At 44.9% G+C, this 24,283-nt stretch overlaps 1 protein-coding gene and 2 pseudogenes across 14 annotated transcripts in view; 1 reads left to right on the forward strand and 2 right to left on the reverse strand.

Moving 5' to 3' along the window:
* Positions 1–599: 599 nt before the first annotated feature.
* On the forward strand, positions 600–5,002 carry LOC139414099 (protein unc-50 homolog; annotated as a pseudogene).
* A 270-nt stretch (positions 5,003–5,272) lies between these two features.
* On the reverse strand, positions 5,273–7,344 carry LOC139414008 (pyrimidine-specific ribonucleoside hydrolase RihA-like; annotated as a pseudogene).
* Positions 7,345–8,662: 1,318 nt separating this feature from the next.
* The window catches only part of LOC139412922 (inositol polyphosphate-4-phosphatase type I A-like), a 56,886-nt gene continuing 41,265 nt past the window's right edge, over positions 8,663–24,283 (reverse strand). Inside the window, exons 13-24 of one of the 14 annotated variants that reach the window (XM_071159805.1) lie at positions 24,213–24,230; positions 22,897–23,083; positions 21,937–22,155; positions 21,500–21,644; positions 20,918–20,950; positions 20,429–20,601; positions 19,604–19,727; positions 19,246–19,513; positions 19,067–19,164; positions 18,872–18,984; positions 18,540–18,694; positions 8,663–10,861 (exon numbers count right to left, since the gene is read on the reverse strand). In XM_071159805.1, the coding sequence (XP_071015906.1) occupies positions 10,729–10,861; positions 18,540–18,694; positions 18,872–18,984; positions 19,067–19,164; positions 19,246–19,513; positions 19,604–19,727; positions 20,429–20,601; positions 20,918–20,950; positions 21,500–21,644; positions 21,937–22,155; positions 22,897–23,083; positions 24,213–24,230 (1,666 nt within the window). In that variant the 3' untranslated portion in view covers positions 8,663–10,728. Of the gene's footprint in view, positions 10,862–16,997; positions 17,391–18,539; positions 18,695–18,871; positions 18,985–19,066; positions 19,165–19,245; positions 19,514–19,603; positions 19,728–20,428; positions 20,602–20,917; positions 20,951–21,340; positions 21,645–21,936; positions 22,156–22,896; positions 23,084–24,212; positions 24,231–24,283 lie in introns of those variants that run through there. The other 13 variants (XM_071159799.1, XM_071159803.1, XM_071159796.1 and 10 more) reach the window with 13 other exon arrangements.

Below are 24,283 nucleotides of genomic sequence, written 5' to 3' on the forward strand. Positions count from 1 at the left end.
AGATCTGTGAAGTTATTTGGATTTTTATGAATTATCTTTGAAAGACAGGGTCCTGAAAAAGGGACGTTTCTTTTTTTGCTGAGTTGACAAGAACAGGTGTCGCAGGAATGCCAAGAAGATCATCAGGGACCCCATAGCCATGCCCTGTTCTCCCTGCTTCAATTATTCAGAAGTGGGCAGTACAGGAGCACCATGGCAAAAACTGAAAGACTGGCCAATAGTCTGAGGGTAGAAACTATCAGACTGCTGAATAGCCACCACTAGTCAGCTACCTGCACCCCCCTCCCCCGTGCTACTCCACCTATGGACATTTGCCCCGCCCCCCGGTACTCCGCCCATCGACATTTCCTGCATGTTGGAGGTCGAAGCCTAGGATTTACCATCACACCTGCAAACCTGCACGTGACTAATAAACACTCTGAATCACCTATGCTATACTGCTTTTACACAGATATTAATTATACTGCCCATTTAATTTAAAAACACATGCACAAATCCATACTTTTATTTTGGCTATGTCAGAGGGGAGTGGTGATATGCTATGATAGATTGTAATGCAACAAAGCTTGTTTAATTTCTTTCTGACTACAATTCCCAAGATGCAATGTCGAAGCGCCTCTTGGTCACTTACCGGAAGTTTCTACGTTTCAGTTGTCCGGAAGAGCTATTTTTTACTGGGGAAAAGGAACTTTCTTCTCAAAAGAGGAGGTTCAGTAGGTACGTTTATCCAACATTCTTATCGCAGTTTGCAACTAAACCATACATTCAGTTGTAGGCTTGGCTAACGTGCTGCTAAGGCCAGCCAATTCCATGTCCATCAAAGGGTCGATGCAACTGACCTAACGTCAGCTAGCTACTTTGTTTAGTCTAACGTTTGTCTTTTGACACTCGCTGGCACAACTGACTTTAGTTTAAACAATATTGTTGGCACGGAAAACCACAGTTTGCCAGCTGACGTTAGCTTTCAAGAGCCATCGAGCTAGCTACTACTAGTCTGTTAGCCTGGCATGTCAACAAAGATCTTAGCACAGTATATCACACTATCTGTCGTGACTGCTGGAGAGTCTGTTACAGACATATCAGATAGCTAGTAAGATGTCTAAACTACCGCAGACAGACTGACATTGTGACTGTTGCAATGACTTACTGTAATTGCATGGTAAAAGTCAATATTGTACAGGTTCTTGGATGTTGACATAAGCTGACAGTACTGTGTCGCCAGGTGAGGCCTATGCAGGGAGAAAGGGAAGACTGCACCTCCACTGTAAATCAAATTCTGTATATCTATGGCTCTGATTTGGTCATCGTGATGCTTCCTGTGTTTCCCAGCACTATGTTACCGACCACCTTGCCGCAGAACGGAAGCCTGAGCGCCCGCGATGCGGCACGCCACACAGCGGGCGCCAAGCGCTACAAATACCTGAGGAGGCTGCTGCACTTCAAAGCCATGGACTTTGAGTTTGCCGTGTGGCAGATGCTCTACCTGTTCACCTCCCCACAGAGAGTGTATCGTAACTTCCACTACAGGAAGCAGACCAAGGACCAGTGGGCCAGAGACGACCCTGCCTTCCTGGTGTTACTCAGCATCTGGCTCTGTGGTCAGTATCTTGGGTGTTTCTGAACAAGTGTTCTTTATAAAAACAAGGAGCGGGAACTGTGTAGCAATCGTTTGACCACTAGAATAGCTTTTTGCAATTTAGAGAAAGTATAAATATGCACAACCCCAACAAAAAAGCAAAGCACCTTTAAGGCATCATATTAAAGCCTTGATTAGAAATGAAGCAGCAACGGAAATCATTAACAAACTCAAAATAGGATGCAATAAGGCTTTCTTGTATAGGATGTAACCACCAATCAGACAGGAATGAATGTATCATTTGGAGTATTAATGCCTGTATGGGACCCTCTTTCCATTGACTTGGTCTCATCTCACATGTGATTAAAACAGATCAGAGACATACAGAGTTTGTGATGAGACTGTGTAGTCTCAAGGAAATGTTTTGATGATCAGTTACTCCACGTGCTCGACACTGACGAATGACTGAAAGAAATTGATAGTAATATGATTGTGGGAGCTGTTTTGTTAGACTTGTACAGTAAAATAAATAACTGAGACACTTAACACAGAGCTCCAGACATTTTTACAACGGGTAACTAGCAATAGGCTGGTGCTAAATATCTCAAACGAAAAGCATCAGTTTTGGACAAATCACTCGCGCAAATGCTAAACCTCGTTTAGATCTATTATTGAATGATGTGGCTATTGAGCAAGTTGAGGAGATTAAACTGCTGGGTGTAACCCTAGATTGCAAGCTGTCATGGTCAAAACATATAGACCCGATGGTTGCTTAAAAGGGAAGAGGTCTGTCCGTGATAGGGCGTTGCTCAGCCTTTTGACATCTCAGTTGTCCAGACAGGTCCTACAGGCCCTAGTTTTGTCTCACCTGGACGACTGCCCAATAGTGTGGTCATGTGCGGCAAAGAAGGACATGGGTAAATTGCAGTTGGTCCAGAACAAAGCAGCCCATATCTCACTTAGATGTACATGGAGGGAAAGTGTCAGTATCATGCATGTCAGTCTCTCCTTTCTCAACGTTGAGGAGAGATTGACTGCATCACTATTGGTCTTTGTGAGAGGTATTGATGTGATGAAGGTACCGAACTGTCTGTTCAAGCAGTTGGCACACAGTTCGGACACTAACCGGTAAAACACAAGGCATGCAACCAGAGGTCTCTTCACAGTCCCCAGGTCCAGAACAGAGGCTGGGAAACACAGTATTAAATAGAGCCATGACTACATGGAACTCTCTGCCACCCCAGGTAACTCAAGCTAGAAATAAAACCAGTTTAAAAAAACTATGAAAATAGCACAACTTACTGCACAAAAGGGACTGTGAAGAGAAACAGCAATGTAATATAGCTTGTATAGTCATTTGCACTGTACTACTATGTATTAGACCTAGATAGTGTGTATGTACTGAAATGTAGACTGATGTTTTAAATGTATTTCAGTCCTCTACTAATAATGTTCTGCATGTCGTCATGTTTCATGTGGACCCCAGGAAGAGCAGCTGCTGGGGATCCTAATAAATAACAAATATATTACAAATTACAATATTATCATCTTTCTGCTTTTGTCCTGTGGCTGTGGTTGACAACTGTCTCTCGTCCTCTGTGTGTAGTGTCCACAGTGGGCTTTGGGCTGGTGCTGGACATGGGCTTTGTGGAGACTCTGAAGCTGCTGCTGTGGGTGGTGTTCATAGACTGCATCGGCGTGGGCTTGCTCATCTCCACACTCATGTGGTGAGTAGAGATTTACAGAAAGAGCTAGATGGACATAAGGTGTATGGAATGGCTGGAAGCCTATGAGGCCAGATGGAGCCAGAAGCATCATTGTGTGTATGTCTATCTGGTCCCTTCAGATACCGAGTAGAGGTTGTCTTCGGGCTGTGCAAATGTTGGTCCTTCCCCATGCTCTTCTAAAGGCCCTTTCCTGTCCGTGCTGTATCCCCAGGTTCATCACCAATAAGTACCTGCTGAAGCCGCCCAGTAAGGACTATGATGTAGAGTGGGGCTACGCATTCGATGTGCATCTCAATGCCTTCTACCCCCTGCTTGTCATCCTGCACTTCCTACAGCTCTTCTTTATAAACCGTGAGTGCAGACTTGTTATAACACATTTCTAACATGTTACGGTGTTATTTGTTGTAACGGTGTCTGATCTCTGCTGTTTGTTTCAGATATCGTAGTGATAAACTCAGACTGGTTCCTGGGGTACTTTGTAGGGAACAGTCTGTGGTTGACAGCAATCGGCTACTATCTATACATTACATTCCTGGGATACAACGGTGAGGTCCCCTTTTAACAATTTTTTTTATAGCTAAACCAAGATAGACCACAGCCTGTTCCAATGGGAACAAATGAGTCATAGTGGGCAGAACAAGCAAGGAGGTGGGCATAGCCAAGCACGAGCCAGCGAGATCATCTTGGCCCATTCTAGCATGCATCTGCATATTTCCGTTAGAGAGAACCTACTCTGTTAAGTGCCCATGTGCTGTAACTCAATTCCCCTTTGCACTCCTAAACAATGTGTTTTTTTACAACTTTTGCAAAGGGTAAAGTCTACTAGACTTAGTCCACTCTGTTCATAACAGATTCTAGTTTTGGGAACAGAAAACTGTATTGAGATCAAATGTTTCAAAACTTGCTGTATGTCGGTCATCCTTCCTCTGCTGGCCACTGGGCATCATTTTACATTTAATTTAAGACGCTCTTATCCAGAGCGATTACAGGGGCAATCAGGGCATAGACAGATTTTCCCCACCCAATCGGCTCAGGGATTCAAACCAGGACCCTTTCGGTTACTGGCCCAATGCTCTTAATCACTAGGCTTCCTCTCACTGCCATATTTGGTAGTGAGTGGAAACGACAAGCGGATGCATCACATTTATATATTTGTTCTGTGGGATAGTTCACTGGGGGTAAAACCATCAGACCCTTCACCATCTGTATATTTACTCCAGTTCCTCTCTCGCTGTCCCTCCTCAGCCTTGCCCCAACTGCAGAACACAGTGGTTCTGCTCTACCCCTTCGCTCTGCTAGTTCTCCTCTACATCCTCTCTCTCTCCCTGGGATGGAACTTCACCAAGGGCCTCTGCTGGTTCTACAAGTACCGTGTCCAGTAGACACTCTGGAGTCAGGACCAGAGCTCAGTCAGGTGGCTCTGAGGACTCATGGACAATGCTTTCATTCTGGAATGTGATTGGATGGGGTGATGCAGTTTTGTATACTTTGTAAATAATAATTTGGCTGTAAGATACACAAATCGTGGATTGTTTTTAAGATTATCTCGGTTTGTTTTCTTTTTTATATGACGTACTGAAAATCTTGTTTATTGAAGAGAAATAGAAGTAAAGAAGTGGTGAATTTGTATTTCAATTGGACTAAGGGGCATTTCTCTGAGTGTACATTCCTGAGCACTTTCAATAAAGAGGTTTTACTTCATCCCCTTTTCATTAACAGGAAAGTAATGCAAACCTAAAACAAGTAACATCACTCATGGACATTTGCTGTTGACCTCAAGACTATATCAGAAAATTAACATTGTAGAATATTTATTTCCTGATAAAGTAAAATGATTGGTGATTCAGAACATAATGGCAAGTCAAAACAACACTAGAGACTTAGTTTGAGGTGGTGGATAAGTCTCTCTCTTATCAAGATCTATCTGTACAAAACTCATTACGAAGAGTGGAATTTGAGCCCACCCCTATAATTTTGTAAAAATAAACAATTGAAAGTAATATGGGACAGCGATATCAGTGTAGTTCCCTTATTACTTCAGGGAGTCCATCAACATCTCCTTGAAGCTCTCCAGGTCCACTATCCTCATGATGACAACTTGGTGCTCTTTCTCCAGGACTCCCAGCTTGTCCAGGACCATCATGCCCCGGGTGTCGGTCCCCTGAAGCTCCACGGTAACCGCCACCGGCTCAGACACCCACACAAAACCGCCATCGATGGCCGTCGCCATGGCGTACGAGTTGCACGTCACGAAACCCGGGCCAGCCGTCATCTCACGTTGGTAGCGGTGTCCATGGTGTGTTTGAAGATGTTCTTCATGAAGCGGGCCTTGTCTGAGTCCTGGGCCTTGTCTGAGTCCTGGGCCAGCCAGTTGTCACAGAACGACTGTAGGGTGCAGATTAGAGACAGATGGGACAAGTGGGGCCATTGCTACCAGGCACACCTAGACAGAGAAACACTGAGTCAATCCAGACATCTACTATGAAGGGGAAAAAAATGCCATTAACGTCTTGGCAACAAAGCACTAGACCTTGTTATAAACTGGTCCTGAACATCTCAAACTAAGAGCATTGTATTTGGTACAAATCATTCATTAAGCCCTAGACCTCAGCTGAATCTGGTAATGAATGATGTGGCTGTTGAACAAGTTGAGGAGACTAAATTACTTGGCGTTACCTTAGATTGTAAACTATCATGGTCAAAACATATAGATTCAATGGTTGTAAAGATGGGGAGAAGTCTAGCTGTAATAAAGATGCTCTGCATTTTTTGACACCACACTCTAAATAGAAAGTTCTGCAGGCTCTAGTTTAGTCTAATCTTAATTATTGTGCAGTCATGTGGTCCAGTGCAGCAAGTAAAGACCTAGTTCATCTGCAGCTGGCCCAGAACAGAGCGGCACGTTTAGCTCTTCATTGTAATCAGAGGGCTGATATAAATACTATGCATGCCAGTCTCTCTCGGCTAAGAGTTGAGACTGACTGCATCACTCCTTAAGAAACAGTGTTGAAAATCCCAAATTGTCTGCATAGTCAACTTACACACAGCTCTGACACACACACCTATCCCACCAGAAAAAAAAGGTACAGTATTATATATAGCCATGATTGCATGGAACTTCCTTCCATCTCATATTGCTCAAATAAACAGCAAACCTGGTTTCAAAAAACAGATAAAGCAACACCTCTCCCCTATTTGACCTAGATAGTTTGTGTGTATGCATTGATATGTAGGCTGTGTGCGCCTTTTTAAAAATGTATGTAGTTCTGTCCTTGAGCTGTTCTTTTCTAATGATGTTCTGTATTATGTCATGTTTCATGTTTTGTGTGGACCCCAGGAAGAGTAGCTGCTGCTTTCGCAACAGTTAATGGGGATCCTAATAAAATACCTTCTTGTTTGGATTCCAAGCCCCAATGCAAAGACATTTCTCAGATCTAGGGGTGCTGGTGTTTGGTTTTAGCCTAGGAACCTAACCCTTTTGTTACCGACCTCTCCAGGGTTCTCATTGACCAGCCTGATGGCTTCCACAGCCCCTTCTGTCTGCAGCAGCTCCAGGCCCGGGGCATCTGGGTCAGGGGCGCCACCCAGCCCATCCTGCCCGTGGAAGGAGCCTACCGACAGGGGGTGGCCCATCAGAGGCTCCGCAGTGCCACCGAACACTGGGATCTAACGCAACACAGCAGATATAACACATACTGACAGTCTATAAGAGTATAAGCTTACCACCAAAATTGTATGATCGTTACAAATCAAATAGTTGTTTATTGAAGTGAGCAGTCTTTCCACCAGGCCTACATCAAGTCTCTGGCAGACCTTGAGGACTCGCAGTGTGTTCCTGCTGGAGTTTTCCAGGGAGGTGTTGCCGCTTACGCAGGTGATCCCCAGGACCTCCACGTTGGGGGCTGCAAGAGCCATCATGATGTCCTGAGCGTCATCCACCCCCATGTCCACGTCAAGCACCAGTTTCTTCTCGAACCTCCTCGAACGCTTAGAGGTGCATTCAACGACAGTCAGAACAGCAGTAACATTAAAATGGGACATTACACTCCAAAATCTAAGTTTGTCAACAATTTCTTTACCCGCAAGATTGTGCTTGACGATAGTTTGACTGTCGTTGCCGACGCGTCTTCTTTGAAAGACTAAAGCATGTCTGCTACACCTCGTCATGCACCTTTATGTCGGAATGAATGGAGAAGACACACAGTATAGGAATTGAATCATAACTTATCAGACCGAGTAGAGCAGCAGTAAAGAATATCTGTTATTGCCTATATGGAAACCACATGTGTAACCCTGCCAGCTATACATGTGTGTTTTGGAACTGGCTTCTCAATGCATTTTTCGAATTGACCGGGCTAACGTTCTGTGCATTGAAATATAATTATATTTGTAATGGTTCAGTGGTACGCGAAACCCATTGACAAATGTCCTGCGCACATAGGTGGATAACCAGAGTTTTCCGGCCTGTCACAGGTCAAAAGGTTGGTAAACTGTAGCCTGTTATTACCAAGCTGATTACCACTGGAGTCCACGTAGCGAACCGGAGTAAACTGAGACTTCCGGGTGGTTGTTCGAGGACAGGTAAAAAAAAAAAAAAACCACCACCACTACACCGCTGTGGCAACGTAATGGCAATGCTCCAGATCCAGGCTACCTTTTTCTTGCCTGTTCTCTTAGCTTTGGGTCAGTGTCCATCACCATTCGAATCCCTTTGGTCACCTCTTGTTTCTTCTTGTTTCTTTCGCATTGTTCAAACAAATGTAAAACTTAATACATTTCTAATTTAAAAAGTTTTTTTTAATACTGTCCCCATTACAAAAAAAAAGTTATTGTCCTGGAAAACATTACATTAAAATATTCTTATGACGGACGGTGGCTGCAAAACAGTGCCCCCTGTCCGCAGATATGTAGGGTAAATTACTATGGACACAAGCAAAAAAAAAAGTCACCTACAAATGGAAGTTAGCTACCTCGTTTTCGGACGCACTCCTTTATAATGTGATAAGACATTTCTGCCACCGTGTATACAAGTCAGATGTATGGTCACATAATTCAACTCAGGATTGTAATGGTGCCTTGGATTTAATCGTTTGACTTTTTCAATTGTTCTTGCGTCGCGGCAGTAAAACTGGACAAAAGTCTCATTTTCGAATGCGGTGAGCGCATTATTAAAGTCTGTATAATTTGAGTATGTCGACCCAACATTAATAAGATAAGCCATTCCTATGCGCGAAACAAAGACGTCCTTTCACAGAACCACAGCCACTACTATAGAGTTCTTCTTATTCCCCCCTTTTTGTTTGTTCTTCAGTGTGCAAACCAGATGTTGAGTGCATTACTGCCACAAAGACAAAACAAAGACGTTGAACATTCTTTTATTAGCGTCAGATATTGATGAAAGCTTCATCTAAAGCAACAGTCAGGCCTATACAGATATCCTCTTTGTGCAGGATACAAGATATGCGCTCATTACAATAGAAAGAAATACAAATCCAATCCCAACACTTATTGAATTATACCCTATAGTATAGTACATAAATGCAAAATAAAGTCTGCAGATTGCAAAATATGTTTCCAATAATACTAAAAATATTTATGAGCATGAAAGACACTAGAGTAAACAATAGACTAAATGTACACAAACTGCATCTCACAGTTGAGTCTATGGGTAAATCCTGTCGTGTGCAGTACAGAAGTGCCTGTTGAAAAGCAAACATATGTGAAGCTTTGCTACATACACACACACGACTCATTTGTAGGGTCAAGTCTCCTCTGGCTCAATTGTGTATCAAATTGCAATCTCATTAAATGTTGCAAAACAGAAAGACGACATTGCCGCTCGGTGGTGAAAATAGACATGACAAATATGTTGTTGTTGAGCAGCACAGTTTCCAGATGAATGTACAATGTAACTCCCATACCAATAACATTCTACTGACTATTTTACCCTGGTCAACAACGCCTGCCAACAAGACAATCCTAAAATAACAGTGCAACAAATGCAGAAAATGATCTTAAAGAAAAGTGCTTCTTGGATGTTTAACTGGTTTACTACTGGCCTTTACTTGGTTCAACATGAGAACGGAAAATAATCTACTCGATTTCCTTTACAATTCAATGTTATAATGTATTAGGTTTCATTTATTACCCTCAAACCAAACTTTTTCCAGAAATTAACTTGGTAAGAGAGGGAAGTGGATCTTTCTAGAACATTCATAGCTTTTTAATATTCCTCTTTAAGTCTTAAAGGAATAGTTCAGGATTTTGGCAATGAGGCCCTCTTTGTGCTAAGCTAGTTAGCATTGGCTCGCAAAACTACCTCTAACTTCACCCGACTCCCGGGTGAACTCGTGCCAAAATCCCAAACTATCCCTTTAAGACAGTGCTAAGACTTCACAGTGAGCTGCCAGATAATGCCACACAGCTAAATCCATTCACAATCACAACCCTTCATTTGGCAAAGAAGTTAAACGCAGGCTTTACAGATATGAAAAGGGAAACAGGACATAGGTGAGGTACGCGTCAGACACTGAAAGCTCTGGTTGGTCTTGGGTTGCCATTGCAGTCGGTGGGACGTCTCTCTACAGGGTTTCTTAAACTATGGGTTGGGTTCCAAAGTGGGCCCTGGGCATGCAAGAGGAGGGTCGTGAGTTATGAGAATACATCTCTAATCACACACTATTTTGTCTTCATTTGGGTCACTGGTGAACCATTTGGGTCACAGGAGGATGGTCAATTTCTTATTCAGTTTTGGAACTGAAACCATTGAAAGATCCCCTGCTCTACAGGATTAGAGTACTGCTAAATCCACGTGGGGAAGGAATCCTTCATCAAGTCCGTCAGACTAGCTTGACTTCCACAATGTGTAGTCCATACGTAAAACACTCCCTAAATAAGAACTCTGAAATGCATAGGCTCTGGCCAATGATGCCAACCAAATGTACAAATCCCAGACACGACTTTGAACATAGTCAGCATGAAGTAGCATCGTCCCAGGATGAACGTTTGGTGACCTATAGATGGCCTGAGGCTCTGAAAATAGCTAAAAGTCATCTGTGTATAGTGGTAAAGAATCAGTGACCGTCTTCAGGAAAACGACCTCCTTGCTGTATCTTGACTATGCTAAAAACGTGATTTAACCAGACAGTGTTGTTACTAGTCCCAACTGACTTATCTACAACTTCAGAACCATCTAGAAGGTATGTATGCGAGGTCTGAATAAATTGTATATCGTTTCTCAACTAGTAGTGGTTTGGCATTTTCCCCATTCCATAGTTTTTGCTATTCTTCTTTGAAATTGAAAATATGCATCGATTCAGTGCACAGGCATTTACCACAGGACCTCCGCAACTAGGTTGAAGACCATTGATTAATTTTTTATGCTGCTGTTGTTGCTGTCCCTATTACAATAGATTATGATCCAAATCAAGTGTCAACCTTCCCAAACGTTCCGTCGGGGGGCCTGTAATGTTTGGGGAAGGCCTTGAGCTGCAGACAGTTAAAAGCATACTTGCGACATCCCACGTTCTTCATGGTATTCTCCCGTCTGCAGCCCTCACTGGGAAAAAGGAGGAGGAGGGGAGGGAGGGGGGAGGAAAGGGAGGGAGGGAAGAGGGAGGGGAGAAGGGAGGGAAGAGGGAGGGGAGAAGAGAGGGAAGGGGAGGGAAGAGGAGGCGAGGGGAGGGGAAGGGAGGGGAGAGGAGAGGGGAGGGAGGGAAGAGGGAGGGGAGAAGAGAGGGAAGAGGAGGGAAGAGGAGGCGAGGGGAGGGGAAGGGAGGGGAGAGGAGAGGGGAGGGAGGGAAGAGGGAGGGGAGAAGAGAGGGAAGAGGAGGGGAGGGAAGAGGAGGGGAGGGAAGAGGAGGCAAGGGGAGGGGAGGCGAGGGGAGTGGGGGCAAGCACAGATAGAGAGGATGACAGCAAAGTGAAGAAAACAAAACAAAAAAGGGCTCGTGTTAAAAGACAATGAGAAACCCAAAAAACAACCAACACATTGACGCCACTGTCAAAGAAACATGGGGGCAACAGCTAAAGCTAACGGACAGATTGTCCCGGGAAATATCGGGATGTTGTTGGAGGGAGCGGTACAGAACACTAATACTGTGTACAGAAGACCTGCTTTCTAGATAGAGTTACGAGCACCACAGATAAAGTGAAACAAGAGCAATAGCAAAACGCACAGACTTAAATGTTCTACATTCTAATTTCAATGCAACAGTTCCATTCCAGGGAAAACAAACAGAACTATTAAAATACTCTATAGTGAAGTATACACCTTCTCCTCTGATACATTTGGCATGACGTTTATTGCATGACGTTTATTATATAACATTAAAGCTGATTCTTTGGGCTGCTGACTAATTGACTGCTATTTCACTTTCCAGAGAGAAGCATTAGAGAGAATGGGAGAAACGTCTACTATTTCAGAGAGAAAGGGAGAAAAGGAGAAAAGTCTACTGTTTCAGAGCGAAAGGAAGAAAAGGCTACTGTTTCAGAGAGAAAGGGAGAAAAGGCTACTGTTTCAGAGAGAAAGGGAGAAAAGTCTACTGTTTCAGAGAGAAAGGGAGAAAAGTCTACTATTTCAGAGAGAAAGGGAGAAAAGGAGAAAAGTCTACTGTTTCAGAGCGAAAGGGAGAAAAGGAGAAAAGTCTACTGTTTCAGAGCGAAAGGGAGAAAAGGAGAAAAGTCTACTGTTTCAGAGCGAAAGGGAGAAAAGGAGAAAAGTCTACTGTTTCAGAGCGAAAGGAAGAAAAGGCTACTGTTTCAGAGAGAAAGGGAGAAAAGTCTACTATTTCAGAGAGAAAGGAAGAAAAGGAGAAAAGTCTACTATTTCAGAGAGAAAGGGAGAAAAGGAGAAAAGTCTACTGTTTCAGAGCGAAAGGGAGAAAAGGAGAAAAGTCTACTGTTTCAGAGCGAAAGGGAGAAAAGTCTACTATTTCAGAGAGAAAGGGAGAAAGGGAGAAAAGTCTACTGTTTCAGAGCGAAAGGAAGAAAAGTCTACTGTTTCAGAGCGAAAGGAAGAAAAGTCTACTGTTTCAGAGCGAAAGGAAGAAAAGTCTACTGTTTCAGAGAGAAAGGGAGAAAAGGAGAAAAGTCTACTGTTTCAGAGCGAAAGGAAGAAAAGTCTACTGTTTCAGAGCGAAAGGAAGAAAAGTCTACTGTTTCAGAGCGAAAGGAAGAAAAGTCTACTGTTTCAGAGCGAAAGGAAGAAAAGTCTACTGTTTCAGAGCGAAAGGAAGAAAAGTCTACTGTTTCAGAGAGAAAGGGAGAAAAGGAGAAAAGTCTACTGTTTCAGAGCGAAAGGAAGAAAAGTCTACTGTTTCAGAGCGAAAGGAAGAAAAGTCTACTATTTCAGAGAGAAAGGGAGAAAAGGCTACTGTTTCAGAGAGAAAGGGAGAAAAGGCTACTGTTTCAGAGCGAAAGGGAGAAAAGTCTACTGTTTCAGAGCGAAAGGAAGAAAAGTCTACTGTTTCAGAGAGAAAGGGAGAAAAGGAGAAAAGTCTACTGTTTCAGAGCGAAAGGAAGAAAAGTCTACTGTTTCAGAGCGAAAGGAAGAAAAGTCTACTGTTTCAGAGAGAAAGGGAGAAAAGGAGAAAAGTCTACTGTTTCAGAGCGAAAGGAAGAAAAGTCTACTGTTTCAGAGCGAAAGGAAGAAAAGTCTACTATTTCAGAGAGAAAGGGAGAAAAGGCTACTGTTTCAGAGCGAAAGGGAGAAAAGTCTACTGTTTCAGAGCGAAAGGGAGAAAAGTCTACTGTTTCAGAGAGAAAGGGAGAAAAGGCTACTGTTTCAGAGAGAAAGGGAGAAAAGTCTACTATTTCAGAGCGAAAGGGAGAAAAGTCTACTGTTTCAGAGAGAAAGGGAGAAAAGGCTACTGTTTCAGAGAGAAAGGGAGAAAAGTCTACTATTTCAGAGAGAAAGGGAGAAAATGAGAAAAGTCTGTTTCAGAGCGAAAGGAAGAAAAGGCTACTGTTTCAGAGCGAAAGGGAGAAAAGGAGAAAAGTCTACTGTTTCAGAGCGAAAGGGAGAAAAGGAGAAAAGTCCACTGTTTCAGAGCGAAAGGGAGAAAAGGAGAAAAGTCTACTGTTTCAGAGCGAAAGGAAGAAAAGGCTACTGTTTCAGAGAGAAAGGGAGAAAAGTCTACTATTTCAGAGAGAAAGGAAGAAAAGGAGAAAAGTCTACTATTTCAGAGAGAAAGGGAGAAAATGAGAAAAGTCTACTGTTTCAGAGCGAAAGGGAGAAAAGTCTACTATTTCAGAGAGAAAGGGAGAAAAGGAGAAAAGTCTACTATTTCAGAGAGAAAGGGAGAAAAGTCTACTATTTCAGAGAGAAAGGGAGAAAGGGAGAAAAGTCTACTATTTCAGAGAGAAAGGGAGAAAAGGAGAAAAGTCTACTGTTTCAGAGCGAAAGGAAGAAAAGTCTACTGTTTCAGAGCGAAAGGAAGAAAAGTCTACTGTTTCAGAGCGAAAGGAAGAAAAGTCTACTATTTCAGAGAGAAAGGGAGAAAAGGCTACTGTTTCAGAGAGAAAGGGAGAAAAGTCTACTATTTCAGAGCGAAAGGGAGAAAAGTCTACTGTTTTAGAGAGAAGGGGAGAAAAGGCTACTATTTCAGAGAGAAAGGGAGAAAAGTCTACTATTTCAGAGAGAAAGGGAGAAAATGAGAAAAGTCTGTTTCAGAGCGAAAGGAAGAAAAGGCTACTGTTTCAGAGAGAAAGGGAGAAAAGTCTACTATTTCAGAGAGAAAGGGAGAAAAGTCTACTGTTTCAGAGAGAAAGGGAGAAAAGTCTACTATTTCAGAGCGAAAGGGAGAAAAGTCTACTGTTTCAGAGAGAAAGGGAGAAAAGTCTACTATTTCAGAGCGAAAGGGAGAAAAGTCTACTATTTCAGAGAGAAAGGGAGAAAAGTCTACTATTTCAGAGCAAAAGGGAGAAAAGTATACTGTTTCAGAGAGAAAGGGAGAAAAGTCTACTATTTCAGAGAGAAAGGGAGAAAAGGAGAAAAGTCTACTATTTCAGAGAGAAAGGGAGAAAAGTATACTGTTTCAGAGAGAAAGGGAGAAAAGTCTACTATTTCAGAGCGAAAGGGAGAAAAGTCTACTATTTCAGAGAGAAAGGGAGAAAAGTCTACTGTTTCAGAGAGAAAGGGAGAAAAGTCTACTATTTCAGAGTGAAAGGGAGAAAAGTCTACTATTTCAGAGCATATTCATAAATGGTTATCCAAGCAACCCTGATATTGGGTTGGGACTTGTCAAAGTACCAGACAAGGGTTAATACAATGATATCTGGAACAGCAACTAGAATTTCTCCCTCTCATTATAAAGTGACACCTGCATGACGATGATGTAATCACATCAAACTTTCCATAAGAATACATATATTTAGCAAATATTGAGTATTTAGACAGACAAGCATGAAAATATAATGCAACGCAATATAAATATATTCTCTATCGTCAAAAGCACTAAGGAATTCAAGAGAAACAGAAAAATAAAACTTGAGAATTGAGGAACTTGGTTTTAGTTGGAATATTCCTGGATTTAGCATCACTATGGTTACAACATGTTTAACGCAGTGGGTTTCTTCATGGGAATTAAATACACCAGCAGAACAAACTGCCACCAGCACATTCTGCAATTCTCTACAACTTTAGAATGGGCTCCTAATTGCATGTATCCCCAGAATGGAGCAATCCAACTATTTTCTTAGGACCAACTGGGTGACAAGCTTCTGTAGTATCATTACCAACCAGCAGGAGGAGCTATTTCACATTTGGTTGAAACAAACGCCATCCTAATGTTGTACATACTGGGGATGTGTCCTAAATGGCACCCTATTCCCTATATAGTACACTACTTTGACCAGGACCCATAGGGCTCTGGTCAAAATTAGTGCACTACATAGGGAAAAGTGTGCCATTTGGGACAGAACTTGGGTGATGCTCTCATGGAGCACATTTTCCCCTGGCTGTCCCCTCAGCTCTCCTCCCCTGGCTGACAGTCAGATGGTGTTTTCATGGGACAATAGAGGTAGTTCTACACCAGCATACTTATCAATAGATGATCTGATTTTATACATTTCTATTATTTACAATATGGATTTACAAGATTGAAAAAGTAAATACTGTAGAATACTGAGAAAGAAATACTGCATGTACTTACGTATTTGTATTAGTAACATTGCACAAAAATCGCTAAAAATAAAAAACCTCTTGAATATTCAAAACCAAACCAATGAACTAACCTAAATACACCATTAAACCCAGCCTAGCTCTCATACCAGTCCCACAGGTGAGAGGCCTATAAGAAGCTTGCATAAAGCTCAACCAACAAGGACAAAGAATCCCTTCAGTTTTCCATTGTGGGGGTCGAGGAGTTGGAAATGAGGGGTGGAGGGGATGTAAGACAAGCGTGACAATCTCACAGGGGAGGCTATTTTGGGACGGATGGTCCATTTCTTTAATAGGTCACTTTAGATTGGATTGAGTGTGGCCGTCTTGGGACGTAACACTGAAGACAGGTATTATACTGATTCATATGGAGAGAGGCTATGGGGCTAGAAAACGATAATACCACTAGTCTACATATTAATGAGTGCATATACTATTAGATAGCTAATCATGTTTTATGGGACTAGATAGCAACTACTGTATATGATAATGGTGTGTGGACTCTCTCGGCAGAGACCAGGAAGTCCAGAGTGCAAGGCTTGGAAGTAACCCAAAGAGTCTGATATCAAATCTCCCTTTCTAGGGCACTTCTCTGTGGAAGCGGGATGGATTTGGGCTGCTGGGAGATCTGGAAGTAATACTTTGAACTGGAATAAAGATCCACGACCTGTATCTACCATCTGAGACCTGGCTACAGACATGAAATGAAATCTGATAAACTAAAAATTAACACTTTGGAAAAACTACACTGCATAATCAAACAAGCCAACAAAGCTCCCCTGAAATATCATCAATTCCCAGATTTAGCCAAATTTTTTTCAAATTGCTCCGACCAAGATGAAACTGTGTCAATTGGCAAGACAAGCGAATAACCTTCATTAAGATGACAACGTTGATACAAAAGTGCATTGGTTTAAAGTGAAAGTGGACACAAGTCTCTCCTGCTGTAAGAGTAGGAAGGCCTGAGGAACAACAACAAAATGGCCACCAGATCAAAACAACATCAGCTTGATATTGCATGGCCAAGCCATCCCTTGGCTTATGCTGTATGCAAACCTTATGGAAGACGTAAACGTCAAGCAAGCCAGAACATTTGCATGACTGAAAATAAGCTCTGTGCAAAACCAAAGGATCCATGACAACATATTATCATAATAGCATGGTTATAGTCATATCATGAGTTGGGAAGCGGCATTATAAATACTCAAGAACAACTGGGACAAAACTTCCATTAAATTCAGCTAAAACTTCTTACCGGCTATATTTCACAAAGTTTCTCTCCATACTCTGTTTTTGATTGTTGTAAAACAATGGGTGTTAAACTGAGAAATATGTCAGAACACTGACAGTAACAGTCTCCTACAGTACTGCACATAGACCTTTAGACCAGCCTCCTGCTCGGACTGGATTGGTTAGGACAGAGAGCAGGGCGGGAGGAGTGCTGGATGCCCATTGGGTGGAACAGCTGGCAGTTTAGCCGAGTGACGCACATAAAGTCCAGTCAGGTACACACGGTCTGCCCTTGACCAATCAGAGGGTTCTCCCGGCTGAGCGCCAGACAGACTGACATAGAGCGTCTGACTGACTCCTTGACTGCCTGTCTTCCTCCTTGACTGACAAACTAACGTTTTGCCTTTCTTCCTGACCGACTGACTGACTGATGGACACACTGGGGGGAACGGGCAGAGAGAAGAGGTGAGTAGAGGTCGAGAGTAGGTGGGGCTGGGTGGCAGAGGGGCTGTGCCTTCAGCTGCAGCGGAGCTTGGCCAGGAAGTAGGCGACGCTGAGGAACAGCCAGACGACCAGCAGGTTGGGGCTGAGGGCCAGCAGGGGCAGGGAGTACAGCAGGCTGGGGTCCAGCCTGAAATCCCGCACAGGCAACAGGCCACTCAGGTTCTTCTGGGTGACCCCCTCCCTGGTCCCAATGCTGCGGAGAGGGGGAGGAGGGAGGAGTAGCCGGGGCCAAAAAGTACAGGTGGCATGGATGGATAGATAGGACACGTGCATTGGGACAGGGATGAAGTGGCCAATAACAGTGGAGGAGATGGTAATACACAATATGAATGATATGTGGTGGCCATGATCAGCCATGGATAACAAAGAGAGATACCAGTGATAGTGCAGGTGGGGTGTGATAACATTAGGGCCACACAGCCAGTGGAATGGAACGTGAAAAGACCCATTCAGCCAGAAACAAATCCCAAACAAGAAACACCCCAAATTAAAAATGGATAAAGGAAATCATTCCAACAAAAAACATGAGAAATGACAGACAAATACATTGTCATAAAAGAGGAAGAGAAAGAGAGAAAGGAAAAAATTAAGAGAAATGTTCTGCATCTTTATGAAAGAAAAGATCAAGAGGTAAGAAGAGAAGACAGTGATGATTCTCCATGTTCATACCACAGACAACAGATATGGGGGGGGGGGGGGGGTTGTGCTCCAATCCATTTCATTTCAGTCAAGTCATTGAATTTGGATTCACTTCCTGAATAGCAGGTAGGGTGGGGGTGGGGGGGGGGGGGGATATGCCAGCCTCAAGCCATGCACCTAAAATTCCCCATACCAAATAGGAACAGGAAGTGAGCAGGTGAAGAGAGGAGTGAGAGACCATGCAGGGAGCTGCAGGACAGAATGGCATTACTACCCAACAGATCTTTCACATAACCTACTGTACTCTACAGGGCTCCTGTTCTGGGAGTCGTCACATCCTTACACAAGATTTCTGTTCCTTCTACCCTCCTCCACTTCATCTAGCCCTTCTCATCTTCTCAGCAAGCAGTGTCAGAGAACAGGGGGATGGGGTTGAAGGAGAGCTGATAGGGGGATGATGTGGGGGTATGGAAAGCGAGCTCTGTCATCATGGGGGAGCATTCTCCACAAACTGGCTGGACAGACTGACAAGCAGATGCTGCGCGAGGAACCAATGCTAATTACAGAGAATTAAAATAGAACTTATATTTTATTATTTTTAAAATGGGGGAGAAGGGACCCTGTAGTTGGCACTGTCCCAGCATATGGAGCGAGCAATATGTGTGCGTTTCATTTTAGTTCAGGCAGTGGGCTGGACTCCTACCTGCGCATGCAGTCGAGGGCCTGGGAGAAGACCTGTGGGGCCATGCCATGTTCGTGCTGTAGGATCAGACACTGCTCCAGGGTGACGGACATGGCCGTACGGTCCTTAGCACTCTTACAACTGGTGAAACGCACACCGTTCAGACGACGACAGATCTGGGGAGGAGAGATACCAGGAAATAATAGACAGCAGGCTGCTCACTACATAATTATTCTTCAGGCCTGCTCTGGATCCTCATTAGTAACATCCATACAGAAGGAAATGGACTGGACTCGAAAGGATCATCTCCAATAATTCATTCATGGCCCTGCAGCGAAAAAAAATGGGACTACCTCTGCTGCCTGCCACAGGATGTCTACGTTCTTGTTCTTCCTGGCGTGGACGTTCTGTCCCAGGAACCTCAGCAGCTCTGGTAGACACGTCTGGGAACGGGACCTGGGCAGGCCTGAGACCAGGAGGGAGGGGTGTTATAGGCTACATCTTAGCAATATTCTCCATATAGGGCCATTTACTTCATGGTGACTTACAGTCCTCAGGTAGGACCTCCTTGAACTGTTGATAGTAGGAGTTGAGTCTGGCCAGACTCTCTAGGTTAATGATCTCCTGCAGAGACGTGTCTCCAAACCTGTCACAAACAGGAGACATGTCAACAATACAGGGACATCACCACTCTTCATCCCTCCATCATTCCTTCCCCCCCACTCACTTCTCTGCCAGCGTCTGCTGTTCGTTTATTCCCACGTTGAAGAGCACCGGCTGGACGCGCAGCAGCATGCCGTTCTGGATCTCCCGCGGCAACGCATCAAACATGGTCTCCGGCAACGGGATGCGGACGTTGAAGCCGTCCCGGTTGCCAGTGATGACCGGCAGCATGTCGGGGGAGGAGCTGGAGGTTGCCTGGGTCACCTTGAAGGTAACGTTCCGTAGGTCCATGATGCCAACCGACATGTCCTCCAACATGGACAGCTCCTCACCTGGGAGGTGGGAGGTATGTGAGAGTGAACAATTATTAAACAGAGAAAGAGAGAGATAAAGAACGAGAGAGCGGAGAGTGTGTACTTTACCGTAGGTGCTGAGCAGAGACTCAAACTGGGCCAGTAGGCCGATGGTGTAGAGCTGCCTGAGGAAGCCATCGTCACGGAGACAGTTCCTCAGCTTGATGATGAAGCCACAGATGAGGGCAGTGAGCTGGAGATATTAACATTAACACTGAGTATACAAAACATTAGGAATACCTGCTCTTTCCATGACACTGACCAAACTACGATCCCTTATTGATGTCACCTGTTAAATCCCCTTTAAAATCAGTGTAGATGAAGGGGAGGAGACTGCTTAAAAATCCTTCTTTAAACTATGAGACAATTAACAAAGATTGTGTGTGTGTGTGTGCCATTCAGAGGCTGAATGGACAAGACAAAACATTAAATTGCCTTTGAACAGGGTCTGGTAGTAGGTGTCAGGCGCACCGGTTTGAGTGTGTCAAGAACTGCAACACTGCTGGGTTTTTCACATTCAACAGTTTCCAGTGTGTATCAAGAAGGGTCCACCAACCAAAGGACATCCAGCCAACAAGACAACTGTGGGAAGTGTTGGAGTCAACATGGGCCAGCATCCCTGTGGAACGCTTTCGACACCTTGTAGTCCATGCCCTGACAAATTGAGGTTGTTATGAGGGCAAAAAGAGTGCTACTCAATATTAGGAATTGTTCCTAATTTTGGTATACTCAGTGTATATTAAATGTTTTTATTTACACATATTACTGTACCTCACTGCTTGTGTGTCTGTATGTATGCGCACATGTGTGTTTGCTAATGGGTGTCTGTGCACACATGTATTTGCATCTGCGTGTGTGCACACGTCAGTATGTTTGGATGTGTCCTGTGCTGACCGTCTGGCAGAAGACCACGTCTCGTCTGTACTGCAGGGAGAGGTCCATGGCGATGGTAGGAGCGCTGTCCTGCATCAACAGGAACACCATGGAGCTCTTAGCCTTGTCACTCATCATAGCCACACACTCTGTCAGCGTGGTGAGGAGAGGGTACAGCGCCTCGCTCCACTCCCCTGGGCCAGACACACAGTAACAAAAACAGTAACACACACACACACATAGTAACACACACTATGTACTCTTCTGCATTGAAAGCATCCTGAGACCCTTAAACTGCTGCTGCAACTCCTTCATATAATGTGAGACAATAACATGTGACAACACATTGGCCTTTAAGTCCTTCATCTCTGATAAGGTACTAGAAACAGAGGTGTCATACATACAGGTGATATATAGAGCTAGACGAAGCAGTGGCACTGAGCTGGGCTGCAGCTAGAAGCAGTCAGAGAGACAGGGGGACAGAAGCTGGGGAGAGGACAGAGCTCTTACCTGGGAAAGCCTCCTCGCCACTGGGGCTGCCATCTGGAAGGGGTGGAGGTGCCACATGCATGGTTAGGGAGCACCATCAGCAACATGGCAGACAGCACACAGTACAGTAAGCACATAATAAGCTAGCTGGCTACAGTACGTAGGCTGAGCTGGCACATAGGAGGCCACAGCAACGGGACTTTGGCTGGCCTCCAGAATACAACAAGCACTGACAGACCTACCTAACACAGAGAAAAATGAACCATTCACACATAGGAAATACATCTTTGGAATGTTTAAGAACAAAATACTGCACAAAAACAAGGTAGACCAATTCTAATAGGTTGAGATATGATGAATATGATAGCAGTATGATGAGAGGACAAATGTGCATGACAAAGCTAAAAAGCAAGTTGAGTGAAGTAAGAAAGGAAAGAAACCTACATGGGTTTTTGTCAGGGCTGGGTGGGCATGCATGAGTCAGATTCAGGGTGAGAGCAGGCAGGAGGGAGGATGATGATGGTGAGGAAGGTAGTGATGATGAAGGCTCCTCCTGGGTCATGCATTCAGGGTTGATCCAGAATGCCCTGGTACTCTGGTTACCTTTCTTACTGCTGCCGCCCTGCTGGTGGCCTGGGGTAGTGTCCCCCTGGCTGCTGTCGCCAGGCAGACGGTCCTTCTGAAGGAGTTTGTCCACCCGCTGGATGATACACTCCAGACTCTTGTCTACATTTAGCCACACCTTCTCCTGGGGGGAGGGAATGAAGAGGAGGAATAGAAAAGAGAAGAACAGTGTAGGGGAAGGGAGAGAAGGGTGGAAGAGAGGAGAAGGGAGGAGAAACGAGAGAAGAGAATAAACAAAAGCCAATAAAATCTAGAGTTCCAGTCTAGACATCTGATGGACCAACAAACCAAATCCCTCAGTAAACACACTGCTTTCTTCCTTACATACTGGAACTGGATTTAAGTGCTCCTAAACCACAAAGGCTAAACTGGAGTTGATCTGTGAACCCCTGAGCCCTGGTGACCCCTTGCCTTACCCACTCCTCCTCGTGCCAGTCGACGTGCAGCGAGGAACGACTGTTGCATCCGCTCCACTTGGCCAACAGCGTGTCCCGGTCGTTGCGCAGGACTACTTGATCGGTGCCGTCGGCGGAGGGTGACGCCTTGGAGGCGATGTACTCAGGACGTGCTGCGTTCAGCGCCTGGATTGCCGAGGCCAGCAGTTTGCAGTCGCACTCCGTCACCAGCTGGCGAGTCTGAGGGTAAAGGTCATACATACACAGTGGGAATTGAGCCAAGCAAGAGATGCCGTTCTGTATTCTCGTCCGTCCACATGATGACAAATTACATTGGTCAAATAATATATCGATCTCTTTGGGTTTATGACTGAAGAGAAAATACACACCCCACAAAGGTCAGTAAAACAGCACAAACAGACCTGGTACCAGGCCAGGGACTCTCCTTCCCCAACAGACCTGGTACAGGCCAGGCCAGGGACTCTCCTTCCCCAACAGACCTGGTACAGACCAGGCCAGGGGCTCTCCTTCCCCAACAGACCTGGTACAGACCAGGCCAGGGGCTCTCCCTCCCCAACAGACCTGGTACCAGGCCAGGGGCTCTCCCTCACAAACAGACCTGGTACCAGGCCAGGGGCTCTCCCTCACAAACAGACCTGGTACCAGGCCAGGGGCTCTCCCTCACAAACAGACCTGGTACCAGGCCAGGGGCTCTCCCTCACAAACAGACCTGGTACCAGGCCAGGGGCTCTCCCTCACCAACAGACCTGGTACCAGGCCAGGGGCTCTCCCTCACCAACAGACCTGGTACCAGGCCAGGGGCTCTCCCTCACCAACAGACCTGGTACCAGGCCAGGGGCTCTCCCTCACCAACAGACCTGGTACCAGGCTAGGGGCTCTCCCGCACAAACAGACCTGGTACCAGGCTAGGGGCTCTCCCTCACAAGCAGACCTGGTACCAGGCTAGGGGCTCTCCCTCACCTTATCAGCCAGGATGGCGAGGGTCCTCTCTAGACCGTTGGCAGAGCGGTCCTTGGCGGCGCGGGACAGCCTCTCAGCATAGTAGCTGACCTGGGTCTTAAGGGTGTTGATGTGGGAGATGATCTCCTTGGCCCGGACAATGTCCTGAGGGATGTACACTATAGACTGACAGCTGGACAGGGCACTGCTGCAGGGACAGACAGGGTGGGGTGTTAAGAGAACACAGCATTTACCCTGAATCGCAGACATGTAGACACAGAGACAGTAGTCACAGACACGCAGAGACAGTAGTCACAGATACAGTAGTCACAGACAGACGTAGACGCAGAGACAGTAGTCACGGGACAGGTAGACGCAGAGACAGTAGTCACAGACAGTAGAGGTAGACGCAGGCGCAGAGACAGTAGTCACAGACACGCAGAGACAGTAGTCACAGACACGCAGATGCAGAGACAGTAGTCACAGACACGCAGATGCAGAGACACGCAGATGCAGAGACAGTAGTCACAGACACATAAACGCAGAGACAGTAGTCACAGACACGTAAACGCAGAGACAGTAGAGGTAGACGCAGAGACAGTAGTCAGACACGTAGACGCAGACAGAGACAATATTCACAGACACGTAGACACAGACAGTAGACACATACAGAGACAGACACAGAAGACGCAGACAGTAGACGCAGACGCACATGTGTAGACAAAGATGGTAAGAGCACACAGGAATGTGAGACTGAATGTGCACTGCATTCTGGGAACTGAAGGAGAATGAGAATGTTGCAGAAGTACATTCTCTCACACTGCTTGACAGATTACACACCTGGCTGCATACAATACATATCTGAATAATTCAACTCTGCTAGAATATTCTACTCTGCAGGTCTGGGACTGAGGTGAGCATCCACATCTGCATGCACAAGCCTTTTCCTCACCTGGAACACAGACAACACTATCTAGACATAGAACCACAGGATGTTCAGAGTGAGGCAGACTGTTTAAGATGTAGAATGTACAATGCTATTGTTATGGATCTGTCGGTCTCTGTAGTTTTATGCCTCAAACCCCATAGCAAGCGCTCTACTGTAGATCACCCTCTGTCCATATTCAGTAGCTTACGATGTTACTCACAGGCGGCCATTGTGGATTCACACTTACAGTGGTGAAACACAGGTAGGTGACTGAATGACTCAGCCTTACAGCTAAAACAACAAACTCAGTGACGGCGAACAAACAATTATTTCCGTGCAGAAAGAACCAAACAAACAGTGGGGAGAATAAAATGTCTAAAGAACAGAATCAGAGTACATAGGAACTCACCATTCTTCCTCATAAACGCTGATTAGAAAATAAAGATGCAATTGGAAAAAATTAAAAAGCCAGAAAACTGA

This window comes from Oncorhynchus clarkii, chromosome 7 (genome assembly GCF_045791955.1).
Source record: "Oncorhynchus clarkii lewisi isolate Uvic-CL-2024 chromosome 7, UVic_Ocla_1.0, whole genome shotgun sequence".
Lineage (NCBI taxonomy): Eukaryota > Metazoa > Chordata > Actinopteri > Salmoniformes > Salmonidae > Oncorhynchus > Oncorhynchus clarkii.